Source organism: Lissotriton vulgaris, chromosome 1_1 (genome assembly GCF_964263255.1).
Source record: "Lissotriton vulgaris chromosome 1_1, aLisVul1.2, whole genome shotgun sequence".
Taxonomy (NCBI): domain Eukaryota; kingdom Metazoa; phylum Chordata; class Amphibia; order Caudata; family Salamandridae; genus Lissotriton; species Lissotriton vulgaris.
In genome coordinates this window covers 444,045,710-444,073,242 of record NC_141685.1, presented here as the reverse complement: position 1 = coordinate 444,073,242, position 27,533 = coordinate 444,045,710, and the positions used below count along the sequence as shown (strand labels likewise).

Genomic DNA, 27,533 nt, shown 5'->3' with positions numbered 1-27,533 from the left:
CTCTCTCGTGTTGTTATTATATTAACTACAGGCAATTCCATAGACATATTCTTCGTCAGATCAGATGTATGGATTGACATAGGGTTGAATTATTTTACTGACAACTCCTGAGATTGCTTTTTCTGTAATGGCGACACCTTAGAAAACGACAACAACTTTTTAATTGTACGTAATGGCAGCATTAGCTCGAGGTCTATATGCCTTGGTCATTGAGTAAGACCCAACAATTACAAATGTGAGTTTTTTGGGATAAGGAGGGGTGCAGTGGGCTGGGGTCGTCCATCTTCTTCTGACACGATTGCTGCGGTCACATGCCCTTTCCAAGAATTTTCCTTTGGTAAGTTTGAATTTTTGATTGACAGCAGATCACGGGATGCTGCAGGGAGTTTAAATGTTGCTAGTGAGGCTACGCGCTCTGATAACAGGGCATCAGGTTGTTACCTCGAACGATCAGTCAGAGACAATGTGCTTCTTGGCTTCCTTTGTTAGAATATGTGATGGCTGCCATCTAGTGTTCCTATAGGTGTTCGTTTGCATTTCGAGGCAGGGAATCCGTTGCGAATGTCTCCTTCCTTTTTACCAGCACGAGATTGTTTTCGGGTTTAAATTAAACGTTACTTATTGATGTGGGGTCAGACTTGGGTCCGCACAGTAGACTGTCACTACAGTGAGGAAACAGTATTTTTGCCATAATTTGACATTCGTAAACCTAAAAAAAAATAAATGATTTATTTCTAATTTTCAGAATTAAAACATTTTTCCTGGAAAAATGAATATTAGAACATATTCTTATACATAATTCAACATAAGCCTATGACGGTCTATGCTGCTGCTATTTAAATACACATTTATTTGTAGGACTGAGGACGTGGCATCAGGTGTAAGTAAACATTTTCAGGAGTTAAATTAGCACATTATCACAACTAAATATGCAGCTAGAATGTATAAAACATTCTTCTGCTTTAATGATAGGTGGACATTCATTATTCGTTGTTAAAAATCTGCTGAATCCTCGAACATGAAATCGGTGGATATGAGGAAATACATTGTTCGTTTTTATAAAATTGTTGAAACATGTACTCGGTTTAACATTTACAAATAATGGATTGGGTAGACTTGCTTCTGTTCTTACTAGTTCTTTATGTTGATCTGAGGGTTATCCTGCTGTTCCCTAAACCTGAATGATGAGCAAGGTGGAAAGCCACTAAGAAGCAAAGACTGAAGTTGAGGCTGTGTACACTGACTTAAGTTCAGCCAGCAGAGCCAAGTACAGGAGTCAGATTCAGGGGTGAAACCATCAGTACTGTGACAGTATATGGTATATGATGTCGCCTAATGTAAGTGGGCATCTTGCACAAGTCCAGACAACCCTTATGGTGATTTAAGAGGTCTTACACTACCGTAGAAAGCTCTCTAAGTGGTAGCTGTGGAGAATAGCCTTCAAGCTTAGTCTTGAAGGAGTGTAAAGCAGCTTGTTTTACCAGAATACAATCTTATAGTATACATTAAGTGAAAAGAACGACACCAAGCCTTTATAAAAATAAACTTTATTTATACAATACATTAGCAAAGAAACAGTAAATAGCACGAAATACGCAGTGGCCCCGGGGGGGACCAAACCATAGACTAAAAAAGTGGTATAAGAACCACAACTCGAGTCAGGATGATATGGAGAGGACGTATAATTGCTGGGGCCCCACAGAACCACCCACGGTAAGTAGATAGGGACCCCACTGAGAGCGTGTGCAGTGTGGGAATATGGCTGCGTGCTCCGTACAAGTCTATGTGCAAGTCGTGGTTGGATTTTTAAAGATTAAGGACCCTTCCCAGTGGACCCTGAAGAAACCTGTGGAAGACAGAAGGTTGGAGAGCCAACCCACCCATGAATTCCCTACTACCCACGTTACCTACACCAGGGAAGCCGGGTGCATACGAGTGAAGTGGTGTCAGAAACCGAAGTCAAACCCAATCGAGGACTTCAGGAAAGTGCAGCTGCTGGTAGAGGAGAAAGTGTCCATGGGAATCCAAACGTGGATTCTTGAAGAGGAGTACCTGAAAACAGGGAGGACAGAGTCTAGGTCACTCAGGGGTGACCAGGATACTTGGAAGATGAATGCCCTCCGATGTTGGGTGCTTCAGGATAGATTAGGATGACCATGACTCTGCAGCTGAGGAGGAGCAGGAGCGTGCACGAGCTGTCCCACAAAGGATGTTGAGTGCTGAGGGGTCGCTTTACGGCAGGAGCACCAACAGGCCTTGGCAAAGGCAAGCTATACAGGAATCAAAGTAGGAGCAACGTCAGGACACGCAATGTCCAGGGGACTCCCCAAAGGCAGGGGAGTCATGGCAGGCCCGAGCAATCAGGGGAGCCTAAAAGAAACAAGTATGACCCTAAGTGGACCCACGGCCAGAGGCACTGGAGTCGTGAGAGGACCTTAAGCCGCTCACCAAAAGATGCAGGCCACAATGCACACGATGCGGCGTGGCTGAATATTCTGCTCACAGGTGGTGCTCGAGGTTGTGGGCTACTTGGAGCCCGAAGATCTTCTTGCAAAGAAGCCAACAAGCCTTTGCAACTGCAAGTTGGATGCTATACACAGGGGGTTGGTTATTGCAACCCCCATGAGGGACACTGGCCTCAAAGTTGGTGAGAGGGCAGAGCAGGCCTCGGGAGCTGTGGAAAACAACCACCTGTGTTGCCGAGCCCACAGAGTCCATAGGAGCTCACGATCTGCAGACCGGTCGACCTAGTTGCGGTGCCTACAAATGCAGGAGAATGACTTCTTCACTCCAAGGGAGATTACTTCAGGTGTCTTTAATGCTTCACAGGCCTTGGAGGTTCCTGTATGATGCACAGGCACAGACGATGCAGCGGACTGGAAGGGAGACAAAGTCAGGCCCAAACGAAATACAGTGAAGTCCAGATTGCCCAGAACGGTAGAACTGCAGTGATTTTTGATCTGAATCTTATCTGACGCCTAATCTAGAGACCTACACCCAGGTAAGCCCTTACGTACCCTAGGGAAAGGGTTGGGAATAGTCAGGGGAGGGTCTAGACAGGTGGGAGGTTACACTCATGCCGTTTGTCCAGTTTCGCACCAGAGCGGGTGCCAACGGCTCCCAGAACTGGTTTGAACTGGCCTATGCACATGGACAATAAATGTGCTCCTCATGCAGACTTTCAGGCGCTGGCAAGCGCACCCACCAGGTCCCAATACACTAAATCGTGTCTGGGAGGGCTCTTCCAGTGCTTGGAATCGTACCTCCCACCCATAAAGGGTGTGCGGATAGGATTCCAACATGTTTGATATTAAACATGATAGGATTCATTTCAGCCGTTTTTGAGATGATCATCGTGTAATTACGCGGTGCCACTCTATATAGTATATGGCTGCTTCACTGACAACCCATAAGCATGGACTCCGTAGGCTGCAGGGGTGTCCTGCTCCTGCAGGGGAACCCTCTCACTTAGAACCAAGAACCCTGCCTTCAGGATTACAAAAGCCTGTTAAAGGGGTGACATACGTTTTAAGTGCAGTGACCCTTAGATATAGTAAACCTATTGCTTTATTAAGTGGTGCGTGCACCAACTTACACAGGCTGCAATGGCAGGCCTGTAGTTCCATTTTGAATGTTCTCTCATGGGTGGCATAATACATGCTTCAGCCCATGGGAAACCTCTGGGGCACCAATGCTATGGGTACCATATACTAGGGACTTATAAGGGTACCCCAGTATCCAATCTGGGGTGTACCTAAGTACTGGACAAACCAATTTAGGGAGAAAACAGATAAACTGGGGTCCCGATTAGCAGGATCCCAGTCAGACTAGTCAAAATACAGCTTAGCACCAGGCAAAAAGTGGGGGTAACAATGTAGAAGGATCCTACCTTCCTACAGGCTACCATGAAAACAAGCATTTGCAATGCAATAGGTCTTGTATTTGCGAGAGTTTGAGCTATTTTTATTGTAACTGACATTACCTTTTATTTATGTTTTGGTTTTTGAAACATAAATAAAAGCCATTGTCGTTTACAAGGCCAATAGGTCAAACTTGTGTAAATGCGAGACCTATTGCATTGCAAATGCTTGTTGTTACTGAAAAGCTCTTTCTACAGCGCATACTGGCTCTTTTTATATTACTCACAAAAACAAACAAGTACAGGTAAAGCACAAGATGGCTCCGTGTTACCAAAAGCACAATGCTCCAGCACTGGAATTATAATCAACATAGTGGCAGAACTTAAATCCTAATGGCGGGCGTCAGGAGGCCTCACAAGGAACATATTAACCTGTAATAATGTGCTAGAATCTGTTGGAGGAATATGGTTAAAGACCAGTGTGCACACTGATGAGAGCCATGTGAGTCCAGGACAGTGTCTCCTATGAATGAGCAGTGCGGAACCTGAGTAACAGTCTCTTAATCATGCAGTTTTGCCATCTGCACTAGTCCTGTTATAATCAGCGCTATTCTTATTGTTGTCATCGGCACTAGTCTTGTTGTCATCAGCACTAGTCTCATTGTTATCATCAGCGCTATTTTCGTTGTTGTCATTAGTGTTGTCATCAGCACTGGTCTCATTGTCGTCATCAGCGCTATTCTCACTGTTCTCGTTAGCACTAGTCCCACTGTTATCATCAGAGCTATAGTCATTGTTATCATCAGTGCTATTCTTATTGTTGTCTAAAGCACTAGTCCCATTGTTATCATCAGAGCTATTTTCATTGTTATCATCACCACTAGTCCCGTTGTTATCATCAGGGCTATTCTCATTGTTGTCATGGGCACTAGTCCCATTGGTATCATCAGCGCTATTCTCATTGTTGTCATGGGCACTAGTCCCATGGTTATCAGTGCTATTCTCATTGCTGTCATGAGCAATAGTCCCATTGTTATCGGTCCTATTCTCTTTGTTGGCATCAGCACTATTCCATTGTTATCATCAGAGCTATTTTCATTGTTATCATCACCACTAATCCCATTATCATCAGTGCTATTCTCATTGTTGTGATGGGCACTAGTCCCATTGGTATCATCAGTGTTATTCTCTTTGTTGTCATGGGCACGAATCCCATGGTTATCAGTGCTATTCTCATTGCACTATTCCCATTGTTACCATCAGTGCTATTCTCATTGCTGGCATCGGCACTAGTCCCATTGGTATCATCAGTGTTATTCTCTTTGTTGTCATGGGCACTAGTCCCATGGATATCAGTGCTATTCTCATTGTTGGCATCGGCACTAGTCCCATTGGTATCATCAGTGCTATTCTGATTGTTGTCATGGGCACTAGTCCCATGGTTATCAGTGCTATTCTCATTGTTGGCATTGGCAATAGTCCCATTGTTATCATCAGTGCTATTCTTATTGTTGGCATCAGCACTAGTCCCATTGTTATCATCAGTGCTACTCTCATTGTTGGCATCAGCACTAGTCCCATTGTTATCAGCGCTATTCTCTTTGTTGGCATCAGCACTAGTTCCATTGTTATCATCAGTGCTATTCTCATTGTTGGCATTTGCACTAATCCCATTGGTATCATCAGCGCTATTCTCATTGTTGGCATGGGCACTAGTCCCATTGGTATTATCATTGTTATTCTCATATCCCATTGGTATCATCAGCGCTATTCTCATTGTTGGCATGGGCACTAGTCCCATTGTTATCATCAGAGCTATTTTCATTGTTATCATCACCACTAGTCACGTTATCATCAGGGCTATTAGTCTCATTGTCATCAGCACTAGTCTCATTGTTATCATCAATGCTATTCTCATTGTTGGCATCAGCACTAGTCCCATTGGAATCATCGGTGCTATTCTCATTGTTGGCATCGGCACTAGTCCCATTGGTATCATCAGCACTATTCTCATTGTTGTCATGGGCACTAGTCCCATTAGTATTATCAGCGTAATTCTCATTGTTGGCATCGGCACTCGTCCCATTGGTATCATCAGCACTATTCTGATTGTTGTCTTGGGCACTAGTCCCTTGGTTATCAGTGCTATTCTCATTGTTGGCATGAGCACTAGTCCCATTGTTATCATCAGCGCTAATCTCATTGTTGGCATCGGCACTAGTCCAATTGGTATCATGAGCGCTATTCTCATTGTTGTCATGGGCACCAGTCCCATGGTTATCAGTGCTATTCTCATTGTTGGCATCGGCACTAGTCCCATTGTTATCATCAGCGCTATTTTCATTGTCGGCATTGGCACTATTCCCATTGTTAACATCATTGCTATTGTCATTGTTGGCATCGGCACTAGTCCCATTGGTATCATCAGTGCTATTCTCATTGCTGTCATGGGCACTAGTCCCATGGTTATCAGTGCTATTCTCATTGTTCGCATCAGCACTAGTCTCATTGTTATCATGAGTGCTATTCTCATTGTTGTCATGGGCACTAGTCCCATGGTTATCAGTGCTATTCTCATTGTTGGCATCAGCACTAGTCCCATTGTTATCATCAGTGGTATTCTCATTGCTGGCATCGGCACTAGTCCCATTGTTATCATCAGCGCTAGTCTCAATGCTGGCATCGGCACTATTCCCACTGTTACCATCAGTGCTATTCTCATTGCTGGCATCGGCACTAGTCCCATTGGTCTCATCAGCGCTATTCTGATTGTTGTCATGGGCACTAGTCCCATGGTTATCAGTGCTATTCTCATTGTTGGCATCGGCACTAGTCCCATTGTTATCATCAGTGCTATTCTCATTGTTGTCATGGGCACAAGTCCCATTGCTATCAGTGCTATTCTCTTTGTTGGCATCGGCACTAGTTCCATTGGTATCATCAGCGCTATTCTCATTGTTGGCATAGGCACTAGTCCTATTGGTATCATTAGCGCTATTTTCATTGTTGTCATGGGCACTAGTCCCATGGTTATCAGTGCTATTCTCATTGTTGGCATGGGCACTAGTCCCATTGTTATCATCAGTGCTATTCTCATTGTTGTCATGGGCACTAGTCCTATGGTTATCAGTGCTATTCTCATTGTTGGCATTGGCACAAGTCCCATTGTTATCATCAGTGCTATTCTCATTGTTGTCATGGGCACTAGTCCCATGGTTATCAGTGCTATTCTCATTGGTGGCATGGGCACTAGTCTCGTTGTTATTATTAGTGTGATTCTCATTGTTGGAATCAGCACTAGTTCCATCGTTATCATCAGTGCTATTCTCATTGTTGTCAGGAGCACTAATCCCATTGGTATCATCAGCGCTATTCTCATCATTGGCATCGGCACTAGTCCCGTTGGCATAATCAGCGATATTCTTATTGTTGGCAAGGGCACTAGTCCCATTGGTATCATCAGCTCTATTCTCATTGTTGGCATCGGCACTAGTCCCATTGTTATCATCAGTGCTATACTCACTGTTGTCAGGAGCACTAGTCCCATTGGTATAATCAGCGCTATTTTAATTGTCATCAGCACTAGTCCCATTGCTGTCATCAAGGTTACTCCCATTCACTTAGAACAGGTCTTGAAAACACTGAAATGTGGTGCCTGTTGCGGTTGCTGTTGTCATCCTACAGATTTTGAAAAACCCTTGCTGTTGACTTTACTTAAAGAGCAGATCTGCCTTCCGAAGAATCGGACACAGTCTGGGTATCTGCTACAGGTGATTCTGGAAGGAAGCCAGACGCTGACCAAAGCAACCTCCATAGGTGACAATGTATAAGCTACGAATGGTGTCTGCTGTGAAGCTTAACGATTTTACCGTCTGCCAACCACATAAAAATAGGTAGACTTTGTTTTATAAACATAGCTATCCTGGGAGGTGTGAAAGTGAGGCCGAACAAAACACGGTTTCTTTCATTTAGTTGCTTCCCTGAGAAATGGATCCCAAAAAAAAAAAAAGAAAAAAAAAAAAAAAGAACAGCCCGCGAGTGGTGCGCGCGCGCGCCACTGCGAGCCATGTGGTTTCAATTATCGCGCCTGTGTCTGGGCACGATAATTGGATAAAAAAAAACACATGACGGCCGGTACAGGTAATAGACACCAATAGGCCATGGGCGGAGCAATGCGCGCGCCTTTGGCCTATTGCCTGCTCTCTTGGTAAAAAACACGCACGCAAAGCCCAATAGCGTGCCACAAATGGAAAAGCACGCGCTCGTGCGTGTGCCATTCCTAGGTCAGCTTCTGAAACCCCATTTTTACCTACTAAATGTCTCGAGCTGCGCGTGCAGTGCTGTGCATTGCAACGCTAGGCGCAAAACCTAAAAACTACTGTAAGGTAAGGGCGTAGCCTTGTGCAGTAAACCAAGTATGCCAGGAGGGGCCGCCATGCAGGACTTCACTGTGCCGAACGGACAGAAACCCGTGCATCATGTTTTATGGTGACCCGTATGCCAGAAGAGGTCACTGGTAGAACTCGGAACTGTGACCTGTTCTGCCTCAAACTCCCCCACCCCCCCTGGAGAAGTGAGGACACCACCCGAGCAGCGGCGTACCATAACTCAGGCAAGAGATCCCAAGAGAGGATCGTCCTAGTGACCTCCCACAGGGAGATGAACAGGACACTTACCTTGCAGGAGAAGCTGCCGAAAGCCTCTGGTCGTTTCAGGAGCGTGACCACAAGTGAGAGACTCTGCACCTGTTGAGTGCAGCTGCCTGGGCCACAATTGGCTGACTTCCAAGGATTGGAAAATTGAGGGTTTATGTGTATAATATGTGACCTGTCATCATGACTTTGGATGTATATGAGTTTAATTTGTTTTTCTGCCTTTAAATGAAAGAATTTCCTTGTGAGTGCTACACAGAATAGCATATAATGAAATAACATTGATCTTTCGAAAAAGATTTATTGGCACACATGATTTGAGTTCATGTTGTGATAAACTAACAAATGGTACATCTATGGCGAATAGGGGGCAATTTACTTCAATTGACTCACCTGGACTTGGCTGCAGCCACTGCGAGGGCCCACGGACAGGGTGCACTCAGGACCTCCAGACGCTTTAAACTGCCAGTGCGGGTAAAGCGGATTTTGGGCCCTGGGGGAACTTGCTGCTAAATTAGCTCTGTAGCACTGGAACACTATTGACTTTAAATGAGAGTCGAAGTGGACTCTTGAGACTCTGATAACTAGTGGGACATAACCTGGATGTTACCAATAGTGAATGAGGAATAACCACGATTACTAGAGCAAGGAGGGGCAGGGAACCGCCAAAGAAACACTAAAGCTTTAACCTCTGAGGGGACTGAGATATGCCCCTGAGCACCAATGTAAGAAAAAGTAAATGAGCCAATCAGCTCATTTTAAATTCACCATGCATACCCTGCATGTCAAGTGCAGCAGTAGTACTTGGCCCAGTTGCACAGTGTCCATAGCAGGTAAGGCCCAGGAACTTCAGAAGTAAAAGGCCACAACCCCCACGGTTGGGCCCAGTAATCCCCTGAGCGCCCATGGCACTCTGAAAGGGGTACTGACAAGAGCCATAGTAGGATGAACCCTAGGACATCAGAGGTAAATTACCCCAACCCCCACGGTTGGGCCCAGTAATCCCCTGAGCGCCCATGGCACTCTGAAAGGGGTACTGACAAGAGCCATAGTAGGATGAACCCTAGGACATCAGAGGTAAATTACCCCAACCCCCACGGGTGAGGCCCTGTAGTCCCTGCTTGCCCATGGCCAGCAGGCAGGTCTAACAATCCCCAAGAAATCGTAAATCTGCTCTAAATGTAGGAAAAATCCAACCAAACAGATTTCTGTCTTCATCCTATGGTTTTGTGAATTGTTCCCTATATTCATGAAACATTATCACACGGTCTTCCATTAAAGAGTGGAGGACCCATGCCCATTTGCCTTTCCACCCTTTTTTTCCACTGTAAATTCTACCTCTGTGTTGTCATGGACTTCATTTAAAGATCACCAGAGGTAGAAGCTGTAACTTTGCCTTGCTTCTTGGTACCCCTCGTGCCCCAACTGGAGCATTTACAAAGGCAGTCCCAAGGTACGCAAACAGACAGCAGACCTTAACACCCCTCTCCCTCTCGTATAAGCGTGCACAGCCCTTACCTCCTCCCAACGACTTCCAAGCCAAGGGATACCACATGTTATTGCAGAATATCCCTCCAAGAAACTTCGTTCTGTCGGTCACATGCTGGTGAATGTTTAGAACATACACGCTTCCGGCTGTCGCAGATTGATGACGTAACCACGAGGACGTCTTAAAAAGCGCCCATGTTGGTTGAGAAATAATGTTTGTATGTTATGTACGGCAATCGTACGATTTTTGCCAACCCAAAAGAAGTTCTGATCCAAATATAGTTTTTATCAAGTCCCGAGCACTTTAATGCATATGCTTGTGTTTAATTCTCTGTTTACGAATGTAGTTTTTTACTAGGGATTTGTATCTTAATTCAATGACTAATTTAGTAGCTGCAGATACTGCCTCAGTGCCTAGTTGAGGAAATTCCTTCTCAGGCTTGTAGGTCTTGCCTGTCTTCTTGTCTATCTCTACGGACAAGTTTCTAATGGTGGCTAAACAACTCTAAAGCCAGTTTCCCCAATTGTTTTACCTTTCTTCTTGGCGGTCCCACCAGGACTAACTGTATGTATGTATGTACCCTAACTATTAAACATCTTGAGAGCCGTACATTATGTGAGGGGTTGGGAGTCTATCATTATGATCGCAGGAAATTATCATCTTTTGTGTGGTGTAGCTTAGATTTTTGCCTTATCTGATTTTGCTGGCTTTAGTACTCTGTGCACTCTACCCCTGCTTACCAATAGTAAAGCGCCTGTGCCCTAGGGTGACCAGGCGTCCCCGTTTTGCCAGGACGGTCCCCATTTTTAACCAGCTGTCCCAGCAAATTTCAAGAAATTTAGTTCATGTCCCGGTTTTTAAAGAGGAGCGACTGAAAACACTGGGAGGTGTTTTTTATGTTTTACAAAGCAGGAAAAGTTAGCAGTTGTTTCAAGAAAGCAATTTAATTAACAGGCAAGCTACTGGGTTTAAAAATTAAAATTTATGTATGTTCTTACTGCCGGTTCTGTAATTCTCTGCTGAGGAGCGCTCTCATTGCTTGAAGTAAAATTGTAGTCCTTCTTTTTTTAGTGAAATGTCCCGGTTTTTGGCTTTAAAATTCAGGTCACCCTACTGTGCCCCCCCTGTTAACATGGTTAAAGTGGCTTATTTCTAAGGTGTAGAAAGCTTGTCCAGGGACTGGAAATTAAATACCATGTGTGGACTGCTGCACCGTTGTACCATCCACTACCATATGCTGGCAGCATCTTAGTGTCTTTGCAAAATATCCGCAAGGGAAGATTTTGCTGTCATTTTTCTCAGAAAAAAGAGGCAACTTTTTCAATTGGTAGTTAACAGTTTTGCCAGGAAAAATCTGCCCCTCAGTGCCATTGAGTGCCACATTGTTGTGAACTCTTACAGAAAGCACTGAAGTTGTTGGAGCAAAAATGTGTTTCCCCTTTGCTCTCATGTGAATAAGACGCTAAGCACAGAGGACAAGCTACAGACACATACCAAACTGTTAAAACAAGCATTGGCATAGTCAATAGGTCTCGCTTTTGGGACCTTATAAGTATTTATTTATGCAGCACAATATCCTTGGTGCAACAACATCAACTTGAGCATGACTAAACACTTATAAGGTCCCAAAGGCGAGACCTATTGGCTATGCCAATGCTTGTTTTTTTGTTTCTTAGCAGCCTACTTCCTGTAATGTCATCAGAGTCGAGATTCATGTGGCATTATTTTCCTGGGAGACAACTGTATGATATCATGTCACTTCCTGTGGTGTCAGTGGGTAACTGAGGTGATATCACAATCGTCTGGTTGTGACATCACTTCGGCTACCACAGGCATTTTGGTGAATTGAGGTAATCGACGAGTGTTCTCAAATGCTTTACAGGCTAAATATAGAATAAAGTATCAGACAGTGTGCAAAAATACAGACCTACGAAAAGTTAATGCTTTGTTAGAAGACACAAAAATGATGAACATGTGTAAGCAATGCTTGTATATATTCCTTAATAATATACAGAACCCCTTTCTACTGCTTAAGGGAAGCACCCTGAATAGAACTTTTTGTCAAGAAATATAACATAGGTTTCACCTGTCTGCAATGCTTCCTGTTTGCACCTCTTTGATAAAGATGCCACCTTCTCCGAAATTCGGATTCCTCATGGCAACCACGCTAAACCCGAGGCCGCCGACAGAAGGCTTTTTTATCTCGATGTGTTCAATCTGCCTCCCCTAATGAAAAAAAAGCGTAATATTGATTCGGTTAGTTTGTTAGGATTCGGCCAGCATACTCAGTATTATTAAAATACATCAACAGGGGCCAAGATTTATTTCCTGTTTGATGGAACAAACTCAGCACTTTGAAACTAAAATTAATTCTGTGGCGAATCTCACTTCATTACTTTCAGTGTAGCAGAGTCCAGCACACACAGCCAGCCCAGAGCACTGCAACCCCAGGGAATCCAAGAGCGATTTTCACACTTCATTCTCAAACTAAATAAGTTAGGAGTTCCATGTCTGGATGAAAACAGTGAAAGCTTTTGTTTAGCAAAATATAGCTGCACTTTCTGAAATTAAAGCACAGATAAAAACATATCTCATAAACAAGAGTTCCAGCAATACAAATGCAAAATAGAGCCCAGCAAAACCTTTCTTATGCCGCCGTTTTTTCACATAATTTCCAGTGTGTCGCATTATGAGAACTTCCCCAACTTTTCCCATTACGCCATGACACACAATGTCAAATCCATGGAGTAAAAATTCTATCGCAGAAGCACAGGAATAACATGAACAAACAGAGCATAAGTAGCTGTTGTACGGAGCACTTGGGTTTTGTGTTCTTTCTAGCATGATATTCGTCCTTGTGTGACGTATTGCGCACTACAATATATTGCTATATGCCAGATTTCCATTGGCGTTAATTTTTTCATGTAATTACGCAAAAATAAATTACACAAATAATTTCCCATAGCTTTAATGCAAAATGAGACATCGACATATGAGAACTAGGACTGTTTTCAATAGACGTTCTAAATCATTCAAACCAATATTTTCCATATTACTAAAGCCCTTATAACATATAGCGCAGGTAAATTGATGTGGTAATGCCGCATTCAGAATTAACAATACTGCAGGGCTTGGTTATTGCCCTGCGAGGTATTGCCGCACCGTAATAGACTTTTGCCTACGGAATAGGGATTTACCATGGGAATTGATATTTGTTAACACATGTCCACATATCAGTTCTACGTTCTTCACACTTTTCCCAAGATTTACACTGCCAGTTTCCTACTGAAGAAATGTGTTTGGAGGACATATTAGCAGCCTGGACTTTTCCACATGACTATTAATCCCGATTCCAGCACGAATATGATTTTTCACTTGAGTAGGAATTACATCTGAAAATATAATGGCAGTATTCATAATGTAGGAAACTGGGTGACTGGTTGAGGGGTGGTGAAACCCTGCTCAAGCAGCAACCGCAATTCCTGCCAGGGTGAAACACCAGCAACCCCAAATTAACCTGAGCTCACCCTCTGGCAGCTTGGCACAAAAACAGTCAGGCTTAACTAACTTCGAGGTAATGTGTAAAGTATTTATGCAGAACACAAAGAGCAATACAGTGAAAAAAAACCACAAAAAATCCTGCACTAATTTAGAAAAATAGAGTAAATATAATACATTATTTGACACCAAAACCACAAAAATCCAATCAGTAGAACCGGAGATGTGCAATTTCGAAGGTAAAAATAATGTTTAAAAGCATGAAGGGCCAACTGGGGTTAACTGGTCGCACCAGACCGGGATAAAGTACACAAGTTCAGACATACAGCGATGGAGGGCGAGCTGGATAGAGGGACCAAGTTATGCCTGCTGAACAAAGAAGCTTTAGTCCTGATGGCAGAACATAGACGATGCCGCTCACACTGGCCTTTCCAAGGAGCTGCGGGGCTGTGATGCAAGGTTCTGCGCCGAGGCAGTGTCGTGCAGCAGCAGTTTTGAGGAGCTGACAGGCGATGTGTCACATTCTACAGGTTCTAAAAGGCCACAGCTGGGCTGGCAGATCACCTTCAGGCCTACTTCCAAAGGTCGAGGACTAGGGGCAAGATTTGGGGGCAGGGCTCACACCAGGAAGAGTTCAGGTGCAGAGTTCAAGGTGGTTGAAGCCTATTCTATCCCGAGTCTCTGGTCAGGAGGCCAGCCAACTAGCCTTTGCAGTTACTCATGTGGTCCTGGGTTCAAAATGCAGGTCCAGTCCTAGGGCAGCACAGTAGTAAGGCAGCAGAGAAGCAGTCCTCTTGCAGCAGGGCAGCACAGTAGTCCTTCTAAGTCTTCCAAAGGTCCAGATGTGTACTCATGATTTGGATCAGAGTAACCACTACTTATACCTGGTGCCCACTTTGAAGTGAAAGAAGCTTCTAGAGCTCTTCCCCTACAGAGGTATCAGTTATTTCCTGCCTCCCTATCCTGGCCCAAGCTTGTATAGTGCGACAAGTGTGAAACCCTTTGTAAGTGTCAGTGGCAGCTGGTGACATTTGAAACTGTTGAGGCATAAAAGTTTGGTATGACTTTTTATGGAGTGAGCGATGCGAACATGCTTAATAGACAAACGTGGTGTCGAGGCTGGATCATCCTCTAGAAGAAAAAAATATATAAAAAAAGCTCTGCAAATCTTCAACCACCTCGCTTTCCTCTTCAGCGCCCTCTTTTCACTCTTTCCCGAATGCACTTCTCTCTCACTTTACCACATCCAAACATACACTGCACTCATTCACATTTAAGCAATATATTTACTTTTGCCCTGTAAATATTTTTCCATCTGTGCACCCCCTCCACCCACATTTTCACAAAATTGCAATTACAAGTGGGATACAAGACCATAGTTCTGTGTGGTCTGTAGAGAGGCCAACCCACTGACAGGCACTTTGCTTTGACTTCAGCGTTGGTGCTAGAACTCTCAATCAAAGCCTCTCTCAAACCCCTGCACAGCTCAAAGTATGCACCGAAAAAAATACAGAAAGAAACACATCATGATTAAATAGCTAACCCTTGAGGATGGCAAGATTAAGCAAAACTTAAAATAAGAGAGGAACTAAATCGCTGACATGCATTGTCTTAACGTTTTTAACACTCATTGTTCATAAATCAGTCTATGATTTTGGCATTAATGTTGTTAAGGGCATGAAGATCAAGCCAATTTTAAAGTCATACAGCAGGTAACTGTCTATTGTAAGCACATATCTCTGCTTTGCCCTCGACTCGTACATTTGTATCAACTTTACAATTGAACAAGAAGCCTGTCCTGCTCGTCGTTTGCTGCCATTTCACCGGGGAACACATGCTGCAGCTCCTATACTAACAGGGCCATTGACGTGCAGCCAGGGCCTTGGGTGTCTCAGTGGGGGAGGTTAGCGTGGCGAGGGGTCTCAGAACAATATACATTATAGAAGACTAGCATCCTAACACTTATCATTCCCGACAAGGCACAAAAACACATGTGCATGCATCCACTCCTATGTGTGATGAATGGGAAAGGGTGGGATCTATGCCGGTGAATGACGAACTGCTGCTCTCATGCAGGGAGGGAGACTCTAGTGCCACAAACTGTATGCTGACAGCGTCACTGGACTGTAGAGAATACTGCCAAAGGCTACAATGGCAATGATTCATTATGAAGGGCTTTAGAACAGTAAGCCCTGCATCGTGCATCACAGTTCAGAAAGTTGTTTTACTACCTGGCTTCCGTCTCCTGATTCAGAGTGGGAGGGACAGGCAGCCTGGGACACACAGCCCAGACTTAAATACATCGATTTGTTTAGAGATACGATCATATCACTAAATTAATTGATCTATTTTTTATTTGTACAGGAATGGGAAGGAAATCATTTCAGAGGGGCGCAGTCCCAGAGCCCTTATGAAGAATCCACCCCTGGTGCGTGTGCTGAGGCAGTCTTTGTGAAGTTAGTGGGTGACAGCTCTAACACCCTCCCTTCAAGTTAGTGATTGTCCAACCGATCAACACCTATTCCCCCTTTGCATCACTGTTTGGGAACAATACACGAAGACCAATTGCTAGCTACACCTAGTCATGTGACCCAGGATACAGGCTGCAGACACCAAAGGGTTGGGACAAGAAAATGCCAACTTTCTAAAAGTGGAATTTTCTGAATTGTGACTTAAATTCTAACTTTACATTTAAAGAGGGATTTAAATTACAGTGCTTTAAAGACCAATCTCAATATTACTACCTGCTTTCAAAGGAAAGTTATCACTTATTAAATGTAATAAGTTAACTCAATGTTATCCTATGGGAGAGACAGGCGCTGCAGTAGTGAAAAACACATTTAAGAATTGATCTCCAACAGAACAAGTAAAAGTAAAAAGTATATGTCCAACTTTTTAATACAGTGCATCCGTTCCTAAGGGCTGTTTAGGGCCTACCCTAGGGGTGACATATGTATTAAAATAGAGGGTTTACATCCGGCAAAAAGTTCATTTTACCAGGCCGAAATGGCAGATAAAAGCTGCACGCACAGGCTGCAATGCCAGACCTGAGGCATGACTAAAAAGGCTACTTAAGCGGGTGGCCCAATAAGTAGCATTTCATTTACAGGCCCTGGGTAATGTGGGACCACTTAACTAGGTAACAAGTAAATTACCTATGCCAATTGGGTAGAAGCCAATGTTACCATGTTTCAGGGAGAGAACACAAGCACTTTAGCAGTGGTAAAGTGCGCCGAGTCCTAAGGCCACCAAAAACGCGGACAGCATAAACAGGGGCACTGCAGGCAAAAGGTTGGGGGGAAACCACGCCAAGGATGTCTGGTCCAACTATAAAGCAAACACAAGGAGATAATGGACGGAGCGCTGAAACTATTCAGACATGCACCCCCAGTCACACATTTGGGTTTAACCAATCATCTTTCTTTAGCTCACTCCGCCTCCCAAGTTCAGACCCACCCATATGCAAATCAGCCTTGACCCTGTTCTTCATGGGACCAGTCCAGCCCGAACTGCCAAGCCAGGTATTCCATGGACCGGAAACAAGCATCCTTGGACCGGTTTCGGGTAACACCCCTCATCAGCCAAGCTAGCTTAAATCCAATGTATAAAGCAAACACAAGGAGATGATGGACGTAGCGCTGAAACTTTTCAGACACTCGTCCCCCCTGTCACAGATCTGGGTTTAATCCATCATCGTTCTTTATCTCACTTTGCCACCTAAGTTCAGACCCAGCCCCGAAACTAGAGACCTCCGGGAGAAGCAGAACGCTCCTGAGTTCTCTGCAAGACTTCAAAAAAGAGTTAAGGGCAGAACCTAAAATCGATTTCCAGATATCCTTAGAAGCACTCCACGCCGACATACAAGTTAAACACACCTCACTCTCAACAGGACATAGAATCTGTGGGCACCCGTGCACTGGATCTAGAACCGGTAATGCCGGAAACTGAACACCACGCAAAAAAGACAGAGGAATCGATGGCCACCGTCAAGGCTCAACTTCAGAACTCCCTCCTAAAATGCAAGGACCTAGAAAATAGATCTCAGAGAGAGAACATAAGGCTGAGTGACCTGGAAGAGGGAACTAAGGGGTCCGACCTAGAAGCATTTGTCTTAAGTCTCTTCGAGGAATTACTAGGTCCAACAGGAACAACGTCAAGATAGACAGAGTCCACAGAGTGGGGCCTGTGGGACAGAACACCAAAGGGCGACCGAAGGATGTTGTGGCCAAACTCCACTCCTTTAAAGTCAAGGAGGCAATATTGCAGGCGGCACGCAAAGCAGGGGGAGGTCACTTTTCAAGGATTTACATGTAACCTGTATCTGGTCATTGCTCCCGAGAATAGCTCAGACCCATCACAGATACACTTCGAAGAGACAATGTCAAATATAGACGGACATATCCTTTTGGCTTGGCATTCACCCTCCAAGAACAAGCCACCATGTCTCTGAACTCAGTGAAGCAGCACAGGCGATGGGCAGGAAATCCCCAGACCGCAACCGGTGGAGGAAGATGAACGAAGCAATCGGAACCCACGATGGAGCATGGTGGAGAAAGAGCAATGGATACCGCAAGCGAGAAATCAACAACGCCACAAATAAAGAGAATTGGAAGAGCCAACTCGATTGCGCTGGACCCCTGATGACCTGAGACCAATGTTTGGGGACCACGCCACAGAACAGGCAAACCAAAGGCCAGGGACATCTACATGCTACCACTGCTTGCCAAGGAGAGACCCTGACCATCCACAGGATTTTTGAAGTGGGGAAAGCATATCTCCTACACTGCAGGTTCCACCGAAGAATAGTAAGAACGATGGACAGTTCAGGTTGTAGTTAGACCGTCTTTTCTTAAACCGGTGAATATATATATACACCGGGCATTGACCTAGAAGTACCATATGAAGTTTTTCAAGAGCTAACAGGTTTTTCAGGGGAATTTCTGACGTTTGTTTTTGGGAATATTGGCCGGGATTAGTGTTTTATGGGTTTTTGGTGCTCGGATGGGATTTATGCTCAGGAAGTTGGGGGCCGTAGGGGGCAGTGAACCGCACAAAGGAGACATCGAGGGAGGCATATAGAGAGGTGGGGAAACAGGCCAACGGCTATGGGCAGACAATTGAGAGAACAAGAACCCATCTAGAAAACACTTTTTTAAACTTCTTGTTATTAAACCAGTGTCAGCATTTCAAAACTGTTACATATGCATATTTTGAAGCACATGTTTCTCTGATGATTTACACAATCTGCGACTCATAAACATGTTATAGGGGTCATGATACCGACTGAGCCCACCTGTAGCTTCGGTTCCATCCCAGCCCCCACATTAACTATTCAGTACTCCCCGTACCCCAGATAGTCTACCCACAGCTGCCAAATTTTCTCCCATTTCTTGGGGCATCCCCTCCTTTCATAAATTGTCTTTTTAGCCGCACAACACCAGTCCATGACCTTTTTCCATTGAGATACTTTAGGCGATTGAGTGGCCCCCCATGACCCCACTACATTGCGTTTGGTGAGCATTGCTGCCACTTGTAAACATATTTTTGAATATTTGGGCCAGTTGTGTTCCCCCGAGACACACAATATATGCCACCTCGCATCCAGGGGTTACTTCTTGTTCTAGCACTTCCGACATTACCCGAATCACCTTCTTCCAGTAAGCTTGTACAATCGGACAGTCCCATAGGATATTTAAAAAACGTTCCCCTCTGAGTGCAGCCCCTCTGACATGCCTCTGTGGAAATGCGCCCTATCTTAAACATTAGTGTGCTGGGTTAATATGACCGGTGCAGTATCCTCAGCTGGATCAACATAAATCGTGCCTGTATTGCCACCTCTCTAGGACTCTGCACTGCCTCTGCCCAGTCATCATCCTCTATCCCACCTCGGATTCCCATGCCTCTCGCAATTTTATTAGTAAGTCTGGCGAGTTATTTATTCTTTTTTTATATGTATAGGACAGTGCCTTCTCAGGAATAGGGTTCAGTAACAACCGGTCTTCTAATGGGCTGTATTCGGGAACCTGGTCCCTGTCTGTAAGGTGCCTGCTCAACGTGTGTTGCATTTGCAAATATTGATAGTACTCCTTGGGAGCCAATTGAAAGTCCTCCTGTAGTTCTGGAAACGTAATCAGTGCCTGTCACCGCCTCACATCACCTAATTGTGTAATGTCTATTAGTTTCCACTTAGAGAAACCCTGTAGACGACCCACCTCCCTGAGTGTAACGCTGGTCCACAAAGGCGTCTGGTCCATCAGACGCATCTAAGTAACACTTGATGGTAATCGCTACACTCAATGGAACATTAAGGGCTCAAATCTCCAGCAAAGCGCCAAAAGTTATGGAAATGTCTCCTAGATGCCAGATATGATGTGTTGGCGCTTCAGGAGACTCACTTGAAAAGGACGTAAGAACACACCCTCCGGCACAGAGCATATCCAGCCATATACGCGTCTTGGTTCCCCAGCAAGCACAATGCCATGGCACTTCTATTTCACTCTTCCCAGGGGTTCAAGCCAGAGGGAAATAAGACAGACAAAGAGGGGCGGTTCATTATGGTTAAAGGGAAACTCCAGGGGCGTTGGTGCACCTTTGCGTCAATATATGCTCCCAACACTAACCAGGGTCCATTTCTCTCCTCCATATGATCGACGCTGGGAGGGTTTGCTGAGGGAAAGGTCTTCTTGATTGGAGATTTCAATCTCACCTGGGTGGCGGGACTGGACAGCTCATCCATCCACAGAGCGACCACAGGTTCCTTCACAAAAGCATTGAAAAAAAGAAATTGGTGCGCTAGGGCTCTTTGACGCATGGCAGGCGCTCCACCCCAACGGCTACACCTTCTTCTCGAACTCCCAATGCGCTTATTCTAGAATTGACTATGTATTTCTTAGCCAGGCCCTAGCACCCGCTATACAGGCTGCTCCGACCCACTTGATTTTCATCTCTGATCACGCGTCAGTCTCACTGACCCTTAGATGGGAACAGGGACACCCGAACAGCAGATACTAGTTTTTCCCCCATTCATTGATACGAGATAGTATATTGAGAGATGAACCTTAACACACAAATGATCCACGACACACAAATCATAACAATAATTGGGACTCTTTTTAAGGCCACAATATGGGGTAAATGCATCGCAATGATGTCCGCCCTCAACAAAGAACGAACTAAAGACATACTTGCCCTGGAGATTGAAATCCTCCAGGCAGAACAGGAGCAAAAGGCACAGCCGACACTCCCTTTGCAGAGGAAGGTCACAGCTCTTTGAGGCAATGTCTCAGCTAGCTACGCCAATAGAGCAGAGTTCACACTCTTAAAACTCAAGCACACCTCATACGAACATGGCAATAAAGTGGGAACCAACCTGGCTGGGCAGCTACGCAAAAAAAGAGGGAGAAAGAGTACATTGGACCTATAAAACTGGATTCAGGGAGATTGGTCGCGGAGGACACGGAGAAGGCGCAAGCCTTTGGGGTCTTTTACAAAATGCCATATATGGCGAGCCCTTGCAATGTGACAGACTAGAGAGCAATCTTGGAAGGAGTTTCCCTTCCACAAGTTTCAGCAATCCAAAATGAGCTGTTACAACAACCAATTGATGAAGGGCTATCACAGCGCTGAAGCTTCACAAGTCCCCAGGGCTGGGCAGCCTAATGGATCATTTATACAAAACCTAGGGATCAGAACTTATCCCACATTTAGTCAACCTTTTTTACGCCATGGGAGATTCTGGGCCAGTCACCCCTTCCATGAGCGAGGCATTAATTTCAGTAATCCATAAACAAGGTAAAGACCCACAAAAATGCGGCTCTTATAGGCCAATAGTGTTACTTAACCTAGACACAAAACTATGTACGAAAATATTAGCCACTAGGATGAAAACCATCTTGCCGGAATTGATCCACCCGTACCAATCGTTTCATACCCGGTAGGCGAACTCATGATAATCTCTGCAGAGATTGACATAGCGGTCAAGAAGTCGGGCCCCTCGGTCCTACTCGCATTAGATGCAGAAAAGGCATTTGACTGAGTGGACTGGCAATTTATAATCTCTATGTTGCATTGCTTTGGAATTAGCTAGAAATTCACCACTATGCTTAAAGCTAACTACGTGCAACCTTGTGCTCGGGTCCTGATCAACGGCATGTGTTCGGAGATGGTCCCCCTGGAGAGGGGGACACGCCAAGAGTACCCCCTCTTGCCCTTATTATTTGCTCTTAGCATTGTGACTTTTGAAGTAAAAATTTGTGAGAATCCTCAGATATGGGGCATCCGCTTTGAAACGGATGATCACAAACTGTTGCTGTTCGCTGACGATGTCTTAAAGACACTGACAGCTCCCAAGACTTCCCTAGTCGCAGTGCAGTCGGAATTACAGGCTTTTGAGCGAGAATCCGTTTTTCGCATTAACCAAAATAAGTCCTCGCTCCTTAACCTAACAGTGAAGCCTGAGGAAATGGAGCACATGGTGGCAGCTATGACCTTTTGTGAAGCCAAAAAAGACATACACTACATAGGAGCCAAGATCCCGGACCACAGATGGCTTTAGGGCTAATTTCCTCCCCCTTCTCCACTGCATTAAGGATGACCACCCCAGGTGGGCACCAATGTATATCTCCTGGCTGGGACACATATAAGTAATTAAAATGAATGTGTTGCACAGATTGCTGTACCTCTTTCAAGGTCTCCCAGTTGTGCTGGACAGAGCCTTCTTCCCAGCGCTCGGATCCATAGTCACAAACTTTATTTCGCAAGGGAAATGACCCTGACTCCCTTACAGGCAACTTCAACTGCTGAAAAACAGAGGGGTTCAGAAAAGGGGGTGGTGATGGACAGAGTATCTGAATTAAGCAGAACACTCATACCCAGTCCAAAGATCAAGGCTTGATCCATCACCGTTTTTTAGCTCACTGCACCATCCCAGCTCAGAACCTGGATACATGCAAATTAGTCTGTCCCTGGCCCAGTGCATCATGGGAACAGGGCAGACCAAACTACCAAGCCAATTCTTTCACTGGAAAGGAAACTAGCTTCCGGGGACCGGTTTCTGGCATTACAGCCGTCTTCGGCCCAGCTTGCTTGAATCCTGATGGTGCAGTGAGCAAGGGACTCATGTCTGAGCATACCCTTCCACGCTTATGGTGGAAAAAACGATTCAGAAAAGGGGGTGGTGATGGACAGAGTATCTGAATGAAACAGAACACTCATACCCAGTCAACAGATCAGGGCTTGATCCATCACCGTTTTTTAGCTCACTGTGAGTTAAAAAACGGTGATGGATCAAGCCCTGATCTGTTGACTGGGTATGAGTGTTCTGTTTAATTCAGATACTCTGTCCATCACCACCCACTTTTCTGAATCGTTTTGTCCACCATAAGCGTGGAAGGGTATACTCAGATGTGAGTCCCTTGCTCATTACACCATCAGGATTCAAGCAAGCCGGGTCGAAGACGGCTGTAATGCCAGAAACCGGTCCCCGGAAGCTTGTTTCCTTTACAGTATAAGAATTGGATCGGTAGTTTGGTCTGCCCTGTTCCCATGATGCACTGGGCCAGGGACGGACTAATTTGCATGTAGCCAGGTTCTGAGCTGGGATGGTGCAGTGAGCTAAAAAACGGTGATGGATCAAGCCCTGATCTGTTGACTGGGTATGAGTGTTCTGTTTAATTCAGATACTCTGTCCATCACCACCCCCTTTTCTGAATCGAAAAACAGAGGGGGGCTGTCACTCCCAGATTTCAACCCCTACTACCAAACCTCCCAACTGAGGGTTCTCATAGAATGGTACGCACAGGAGTCGGATAAACATTCAGCTCCACATGGACCGGGCAATAGCAGGCAGATACACATGGGACTTGCTCTGGAAGCCTAAGGGGGATAGACCACGCAAAGTATACCTCAGTACACCCACTAGAACCATGCTATGGGTATGGGATGGAATCCCTACACAATCGGGCTGGACGACCTTTCCCTCTCCCTACACCCTGATACATTTCAATCCAGTTTTCCCTCCGGGCTCTACAGACAGGCCCTTTCGGTGCATGGCGACAGGGAGGATGTCTCACAATCTCTGACCTCCTTCATAATTGGGATCTCAGAACAGTCAATGAGACTTTCGCCTGCCGGTAACGGAACACTACCATTATACTCAACTCAGACATTGGGCCCTTCAACCGGAAATATGGGAGGCCGCCCCTAGAAGTTTTCGGCCCATAGAACAATATGTCCGAAAGGAGGAAGGGTCTAAGGAATGCATTTTCTTCTTGTACTCGGTTCTGCTAACTTTTACCACCCGCACGCACTCACGCTACAAAGCCTTCTGGGAGAATAGCATAGAAACCCCAATCACAAACAAGCAGTGGAGGGGGGGGGGGGGGTGCTCTGGAAAAACATATCACGGTTCCACCACTCAATGGGGATTAGGGAAGCGCATTACAAGATAGCATAGGACAGGTACTTCTACCCTACCAAGTTGCAGATGATATTTCCAGAAACTTCAGATTTATGCTGGCAGGGCTGTGGACTGCAGGGAGATTTCAGACACATTTGGAGGGACTGTCCAGGGATCCGTCCGTTCTGGGAGGAAATACTGGCCCAGAATAAAGACCTTCTGGGTCATCCCCTACCAAACACAATAGGGTTCACATTATTGGGAATCAGGGATGGCTCTCTTAATTACCAAACAAATGGAGATCGATCTATACTATGGCTCTGTCTTGAGGTGGCGAAAATGGCAATAGTGCAGGCCTGGATAGCGCAGGCCTGGAAAAAGAAAGAGGTCCCCTCATTACTTCAATGGCCCACTAGATTATGGCAGGCACTCACAATGGAGATAATGCCAAGAATTTTTCTAGATAACTATAGGAGTTTCGAATACATTTGGAGACTGCTGATGGCCTACCTCTTCAGGGGGCTGCCTCTCTCTGCAGGCCCCTTTCGCACAAGGACGCTCCATCTCTTCCAATATTAAGACCCTTCCCATAGACACACCCTAGGCCTTGTGAAGCTGGTAGTCCTTATACCACATGACCCCGCCTAGCCCAGGTCCCCATCATGTACTACATTACCCTTATACATGCAGCTGCCAATCCTGCGCACCAAATGGTTAGGGCTTTGTTTGATGTTTTGATTTATTTTTTTCTTTTTGGGAGTGAAATGAGAAGACATACGGATGTATAGATCACAGTTGCCACATTGTGGAATACAGGAATGCCCACTGAGACTTGTGGAAACTATCTGGAAATGGATGCGTGTACCACATGAAGCGGGCAACACTTGACTAAGTTGTGACAATATATCTATGAAAATAAATAAAAACAAGCTTGACAAAAAAAAAAAAAACAATGCTAGCTCACCCAAAAGGGGAATCCTTATTGATTAGCCCAGAGTAAACTCCTGTCACTTAATCAAACACACACTTGCAGGCCAAGAAACATGAAAAGACAGATGAGCTATGAATTAAGTATGGCAGGGGCATGTTGATTTCAGTTTTCTCATAGCGGGAACTATAACCTGTTAGGAACATTGGTATGATTTAATATTTGCTAGCTTAGGCTTTTAGGTAAGTTACATACCATTTTCATATACAATGTTGCTTCCACATTTAACAATGCAATCGGCCTTTAACTGGAGGCAAAATCAGTATTGCCCTTTTTCAGGAGAGGTGTAAAATAAAGCCACGCAAATGATCATAATTACCTCCAACTGTAATGAAGAATTATATAACGTAGTCAGACAGAGCGCCTTTTAGTATGCTATTATGGTTGTTTGCTCTCCATCAAATCCACTACAGAGGACCTATTTATCAGATGTACATCGCAAGAGCCAGCGTGTACCACAAGAGCTTCCTTATTTAAGTACAGAGTGTTAATGTGGACCATCCAATCATCTTCCATGTGTGTATTCTCCCTCATGTTCTCAGTACTCCTCTCCATATCACCAATCAATCCCGAAAATGTCTGAGGTCTCCAATTTTGCTATTTAAAAACAAATGGTTGCCCACTGGTTTGACACATTAACATTATACTTTCCAGGTTTTCTTCTTTAAATTCCAAATTATTGGAGTGTCTTAGCACAAGTCTAAGTCTTATATGAAGATGTGTTTTCGCAGCCCCAAGCGATCAAGTATTTCCCTACTACAGGCATTATGTGGCATGTGCTTGCTACTAGAGTCAAGTGCATAAACAAAACATTAGGAGGTAAATCCCAAATGTATGCAAGGATAAGAATTCACTTGAATCTTTCCTTTAGGTTTGTCAACCAGGCTTCTCAACTGTTGGACAGATCTACTCAGTTGATTAAAAGGACTGTCTTCTATATGGTAGCCATGGTCACTCTCTTTTCTTAAGTAGGAGGTATAAAGAGTAAAACAGATGAAATAGGCTAAGAAAGATGAAGCAAAAGTGAGGGCAATTCTCATTTTATTCCCTAAAAAGTGTATGTTTAACTAGTCCGTATATCAGGCCATTTCCTGCTATTCAAATACATCAATTGCAAACCTGGGTTTCTTCAATATATACTAGTCAGTACAATATTTTCTGTGTTCTACTATTATGGGAATAGGAATTCTCTCTATCAATAGAAATATGAATAACATTAAATATTATTCTTTGCCTGGAAAAAGACATGAACACCATTACTGAAATCCATTGACCTTTATCCATCCAAAAATATGAAGAGAAATGGAACATATGTTTTAGCTAATGGGAGTCTATGGGTTAATTTTTCCATATTATGTGTACCTTCATGTCCTTTTAATCGATTGTCCAAAAACGATATTTACCTTTACTAACAGGTGGTATATGGGTCTAGAAGTACACCACATAAACACTGAAGATATTAAAGAAAGAGCGTGGGGAGTACACATTACTGACACCCCCATCTATCCTATTCCCATCCCCCCCACACCCCAAGTTTCTGGACACTGAGAGTCCCTTACACTTCTTTTGTTCTTTTGTACCTTACTATTTGGGAGATCAAGCCCCTAAGCTGCAGTTTTATTGGACTGTGTTTTAGGTATGGACTTTGCCTCAAGGGGCAATGGCAGCTTCTAGCCAGCACCAATGTAATGTAATGTAATGATGTCTTGTAAAGCGCATGAATCACCCCACATGGGGTATCTCCGCGCTGTAGACCGCTGGGGAACCCGTAATGGCTTTCCCTGTGAGATGTTCCCTCCTGGGTATCTCCAAGGTGAAACCAGGCATCCCGGCGTATGTGGGGGGCCGTTGTGGAGATGAGGCAAGCTAATGCCCAGAGTTGCCGAGTGTGATCCCTGGTTAGAGTAGGCACCGAGGCGAGAATTATCGAGTCCGCTGACCCTGGCCCACGACCCTGCCGCGTCTGGAATTGAACCCTGGTCCCGGGCCGTCCTCTGCTCTCAGGTCTGCCGCCTCTAACCAGTGAGCCACACCACTCCACAATCATTATCCATACTGTGGTTCACAGCTACTGGGCCATCATTACTATGCCTGAAGCCTTTTTTGCAACAAGCTGCACACAGTAGAAGTACCAGTTTACCTTGTGTAGTTTAAGTGGTTCCGGAAGCTCCTTGTGCTGGTGTAAAAAATCAGCCAACCTAACTCTTCAATGGGGCGCTCCACAATGAGCAAGTCCTCAAGTTTCGCCATATTATTTACTGGTACTAAAGCCAGATTTACAAATAATTTTTCTGCTAGCAAATGCCACGATTTGCAGAATAGAGACGTTTGTGACTGGAAAAATCCTTCTTCAAATGTATAAAGTGAAAACTGCAATTCAGTAACTTGTTACCAAATTGCATTTTCGATTTGGTATTTGGAAGGGGTGTATTTGGGGTGTCCCTTCCAAATACTGAATCGGTATGGTACGTATTACTGTTTTGCGACTGAATTCCAGTTGCAAAAAACTAATAGTTTACCACCAGTTTAAAACTGGGGGTAACCCATTCGCAAAGGGGAAGAGGTCCCTAAGGGATCCTTTCCCCTTTGAGAATGTAAATAATGTTCCACAGACCCCTTTCCACTATGAAAAAAATTAAACTGCAAAGTTT

The 27,533-nt window shown here is 44.7% G+C and overlaps 1 protein-coding gene across 6 annotated transcripts in view; it reads right to left on the bottom strand.

Annotated features, from left to right (window-relative positions):
* The window catches only part of PATJ (PATJ crumbs cell polarity complex component), a 1,366,227-nt gene that overhangs the window by 1,282,113 nt on the left and 56,581 nt on the right, over positions 1–27,533 (bottom strand). For all 6 annotated transcript variants that reach the window (XM_086953328.1, XM_086953320.1, XM_086953345.1 and 3 more), the window contains exon 5: positions 12,087–12,226. In XM_086953328.1, the coding sequence (XP_086809454.1) occupies positions 12,087–12,226 (140 nt within the window). The remainder of the gene's footprint in view (positions 1–12,086; positions 12,227–27,533) is intronic.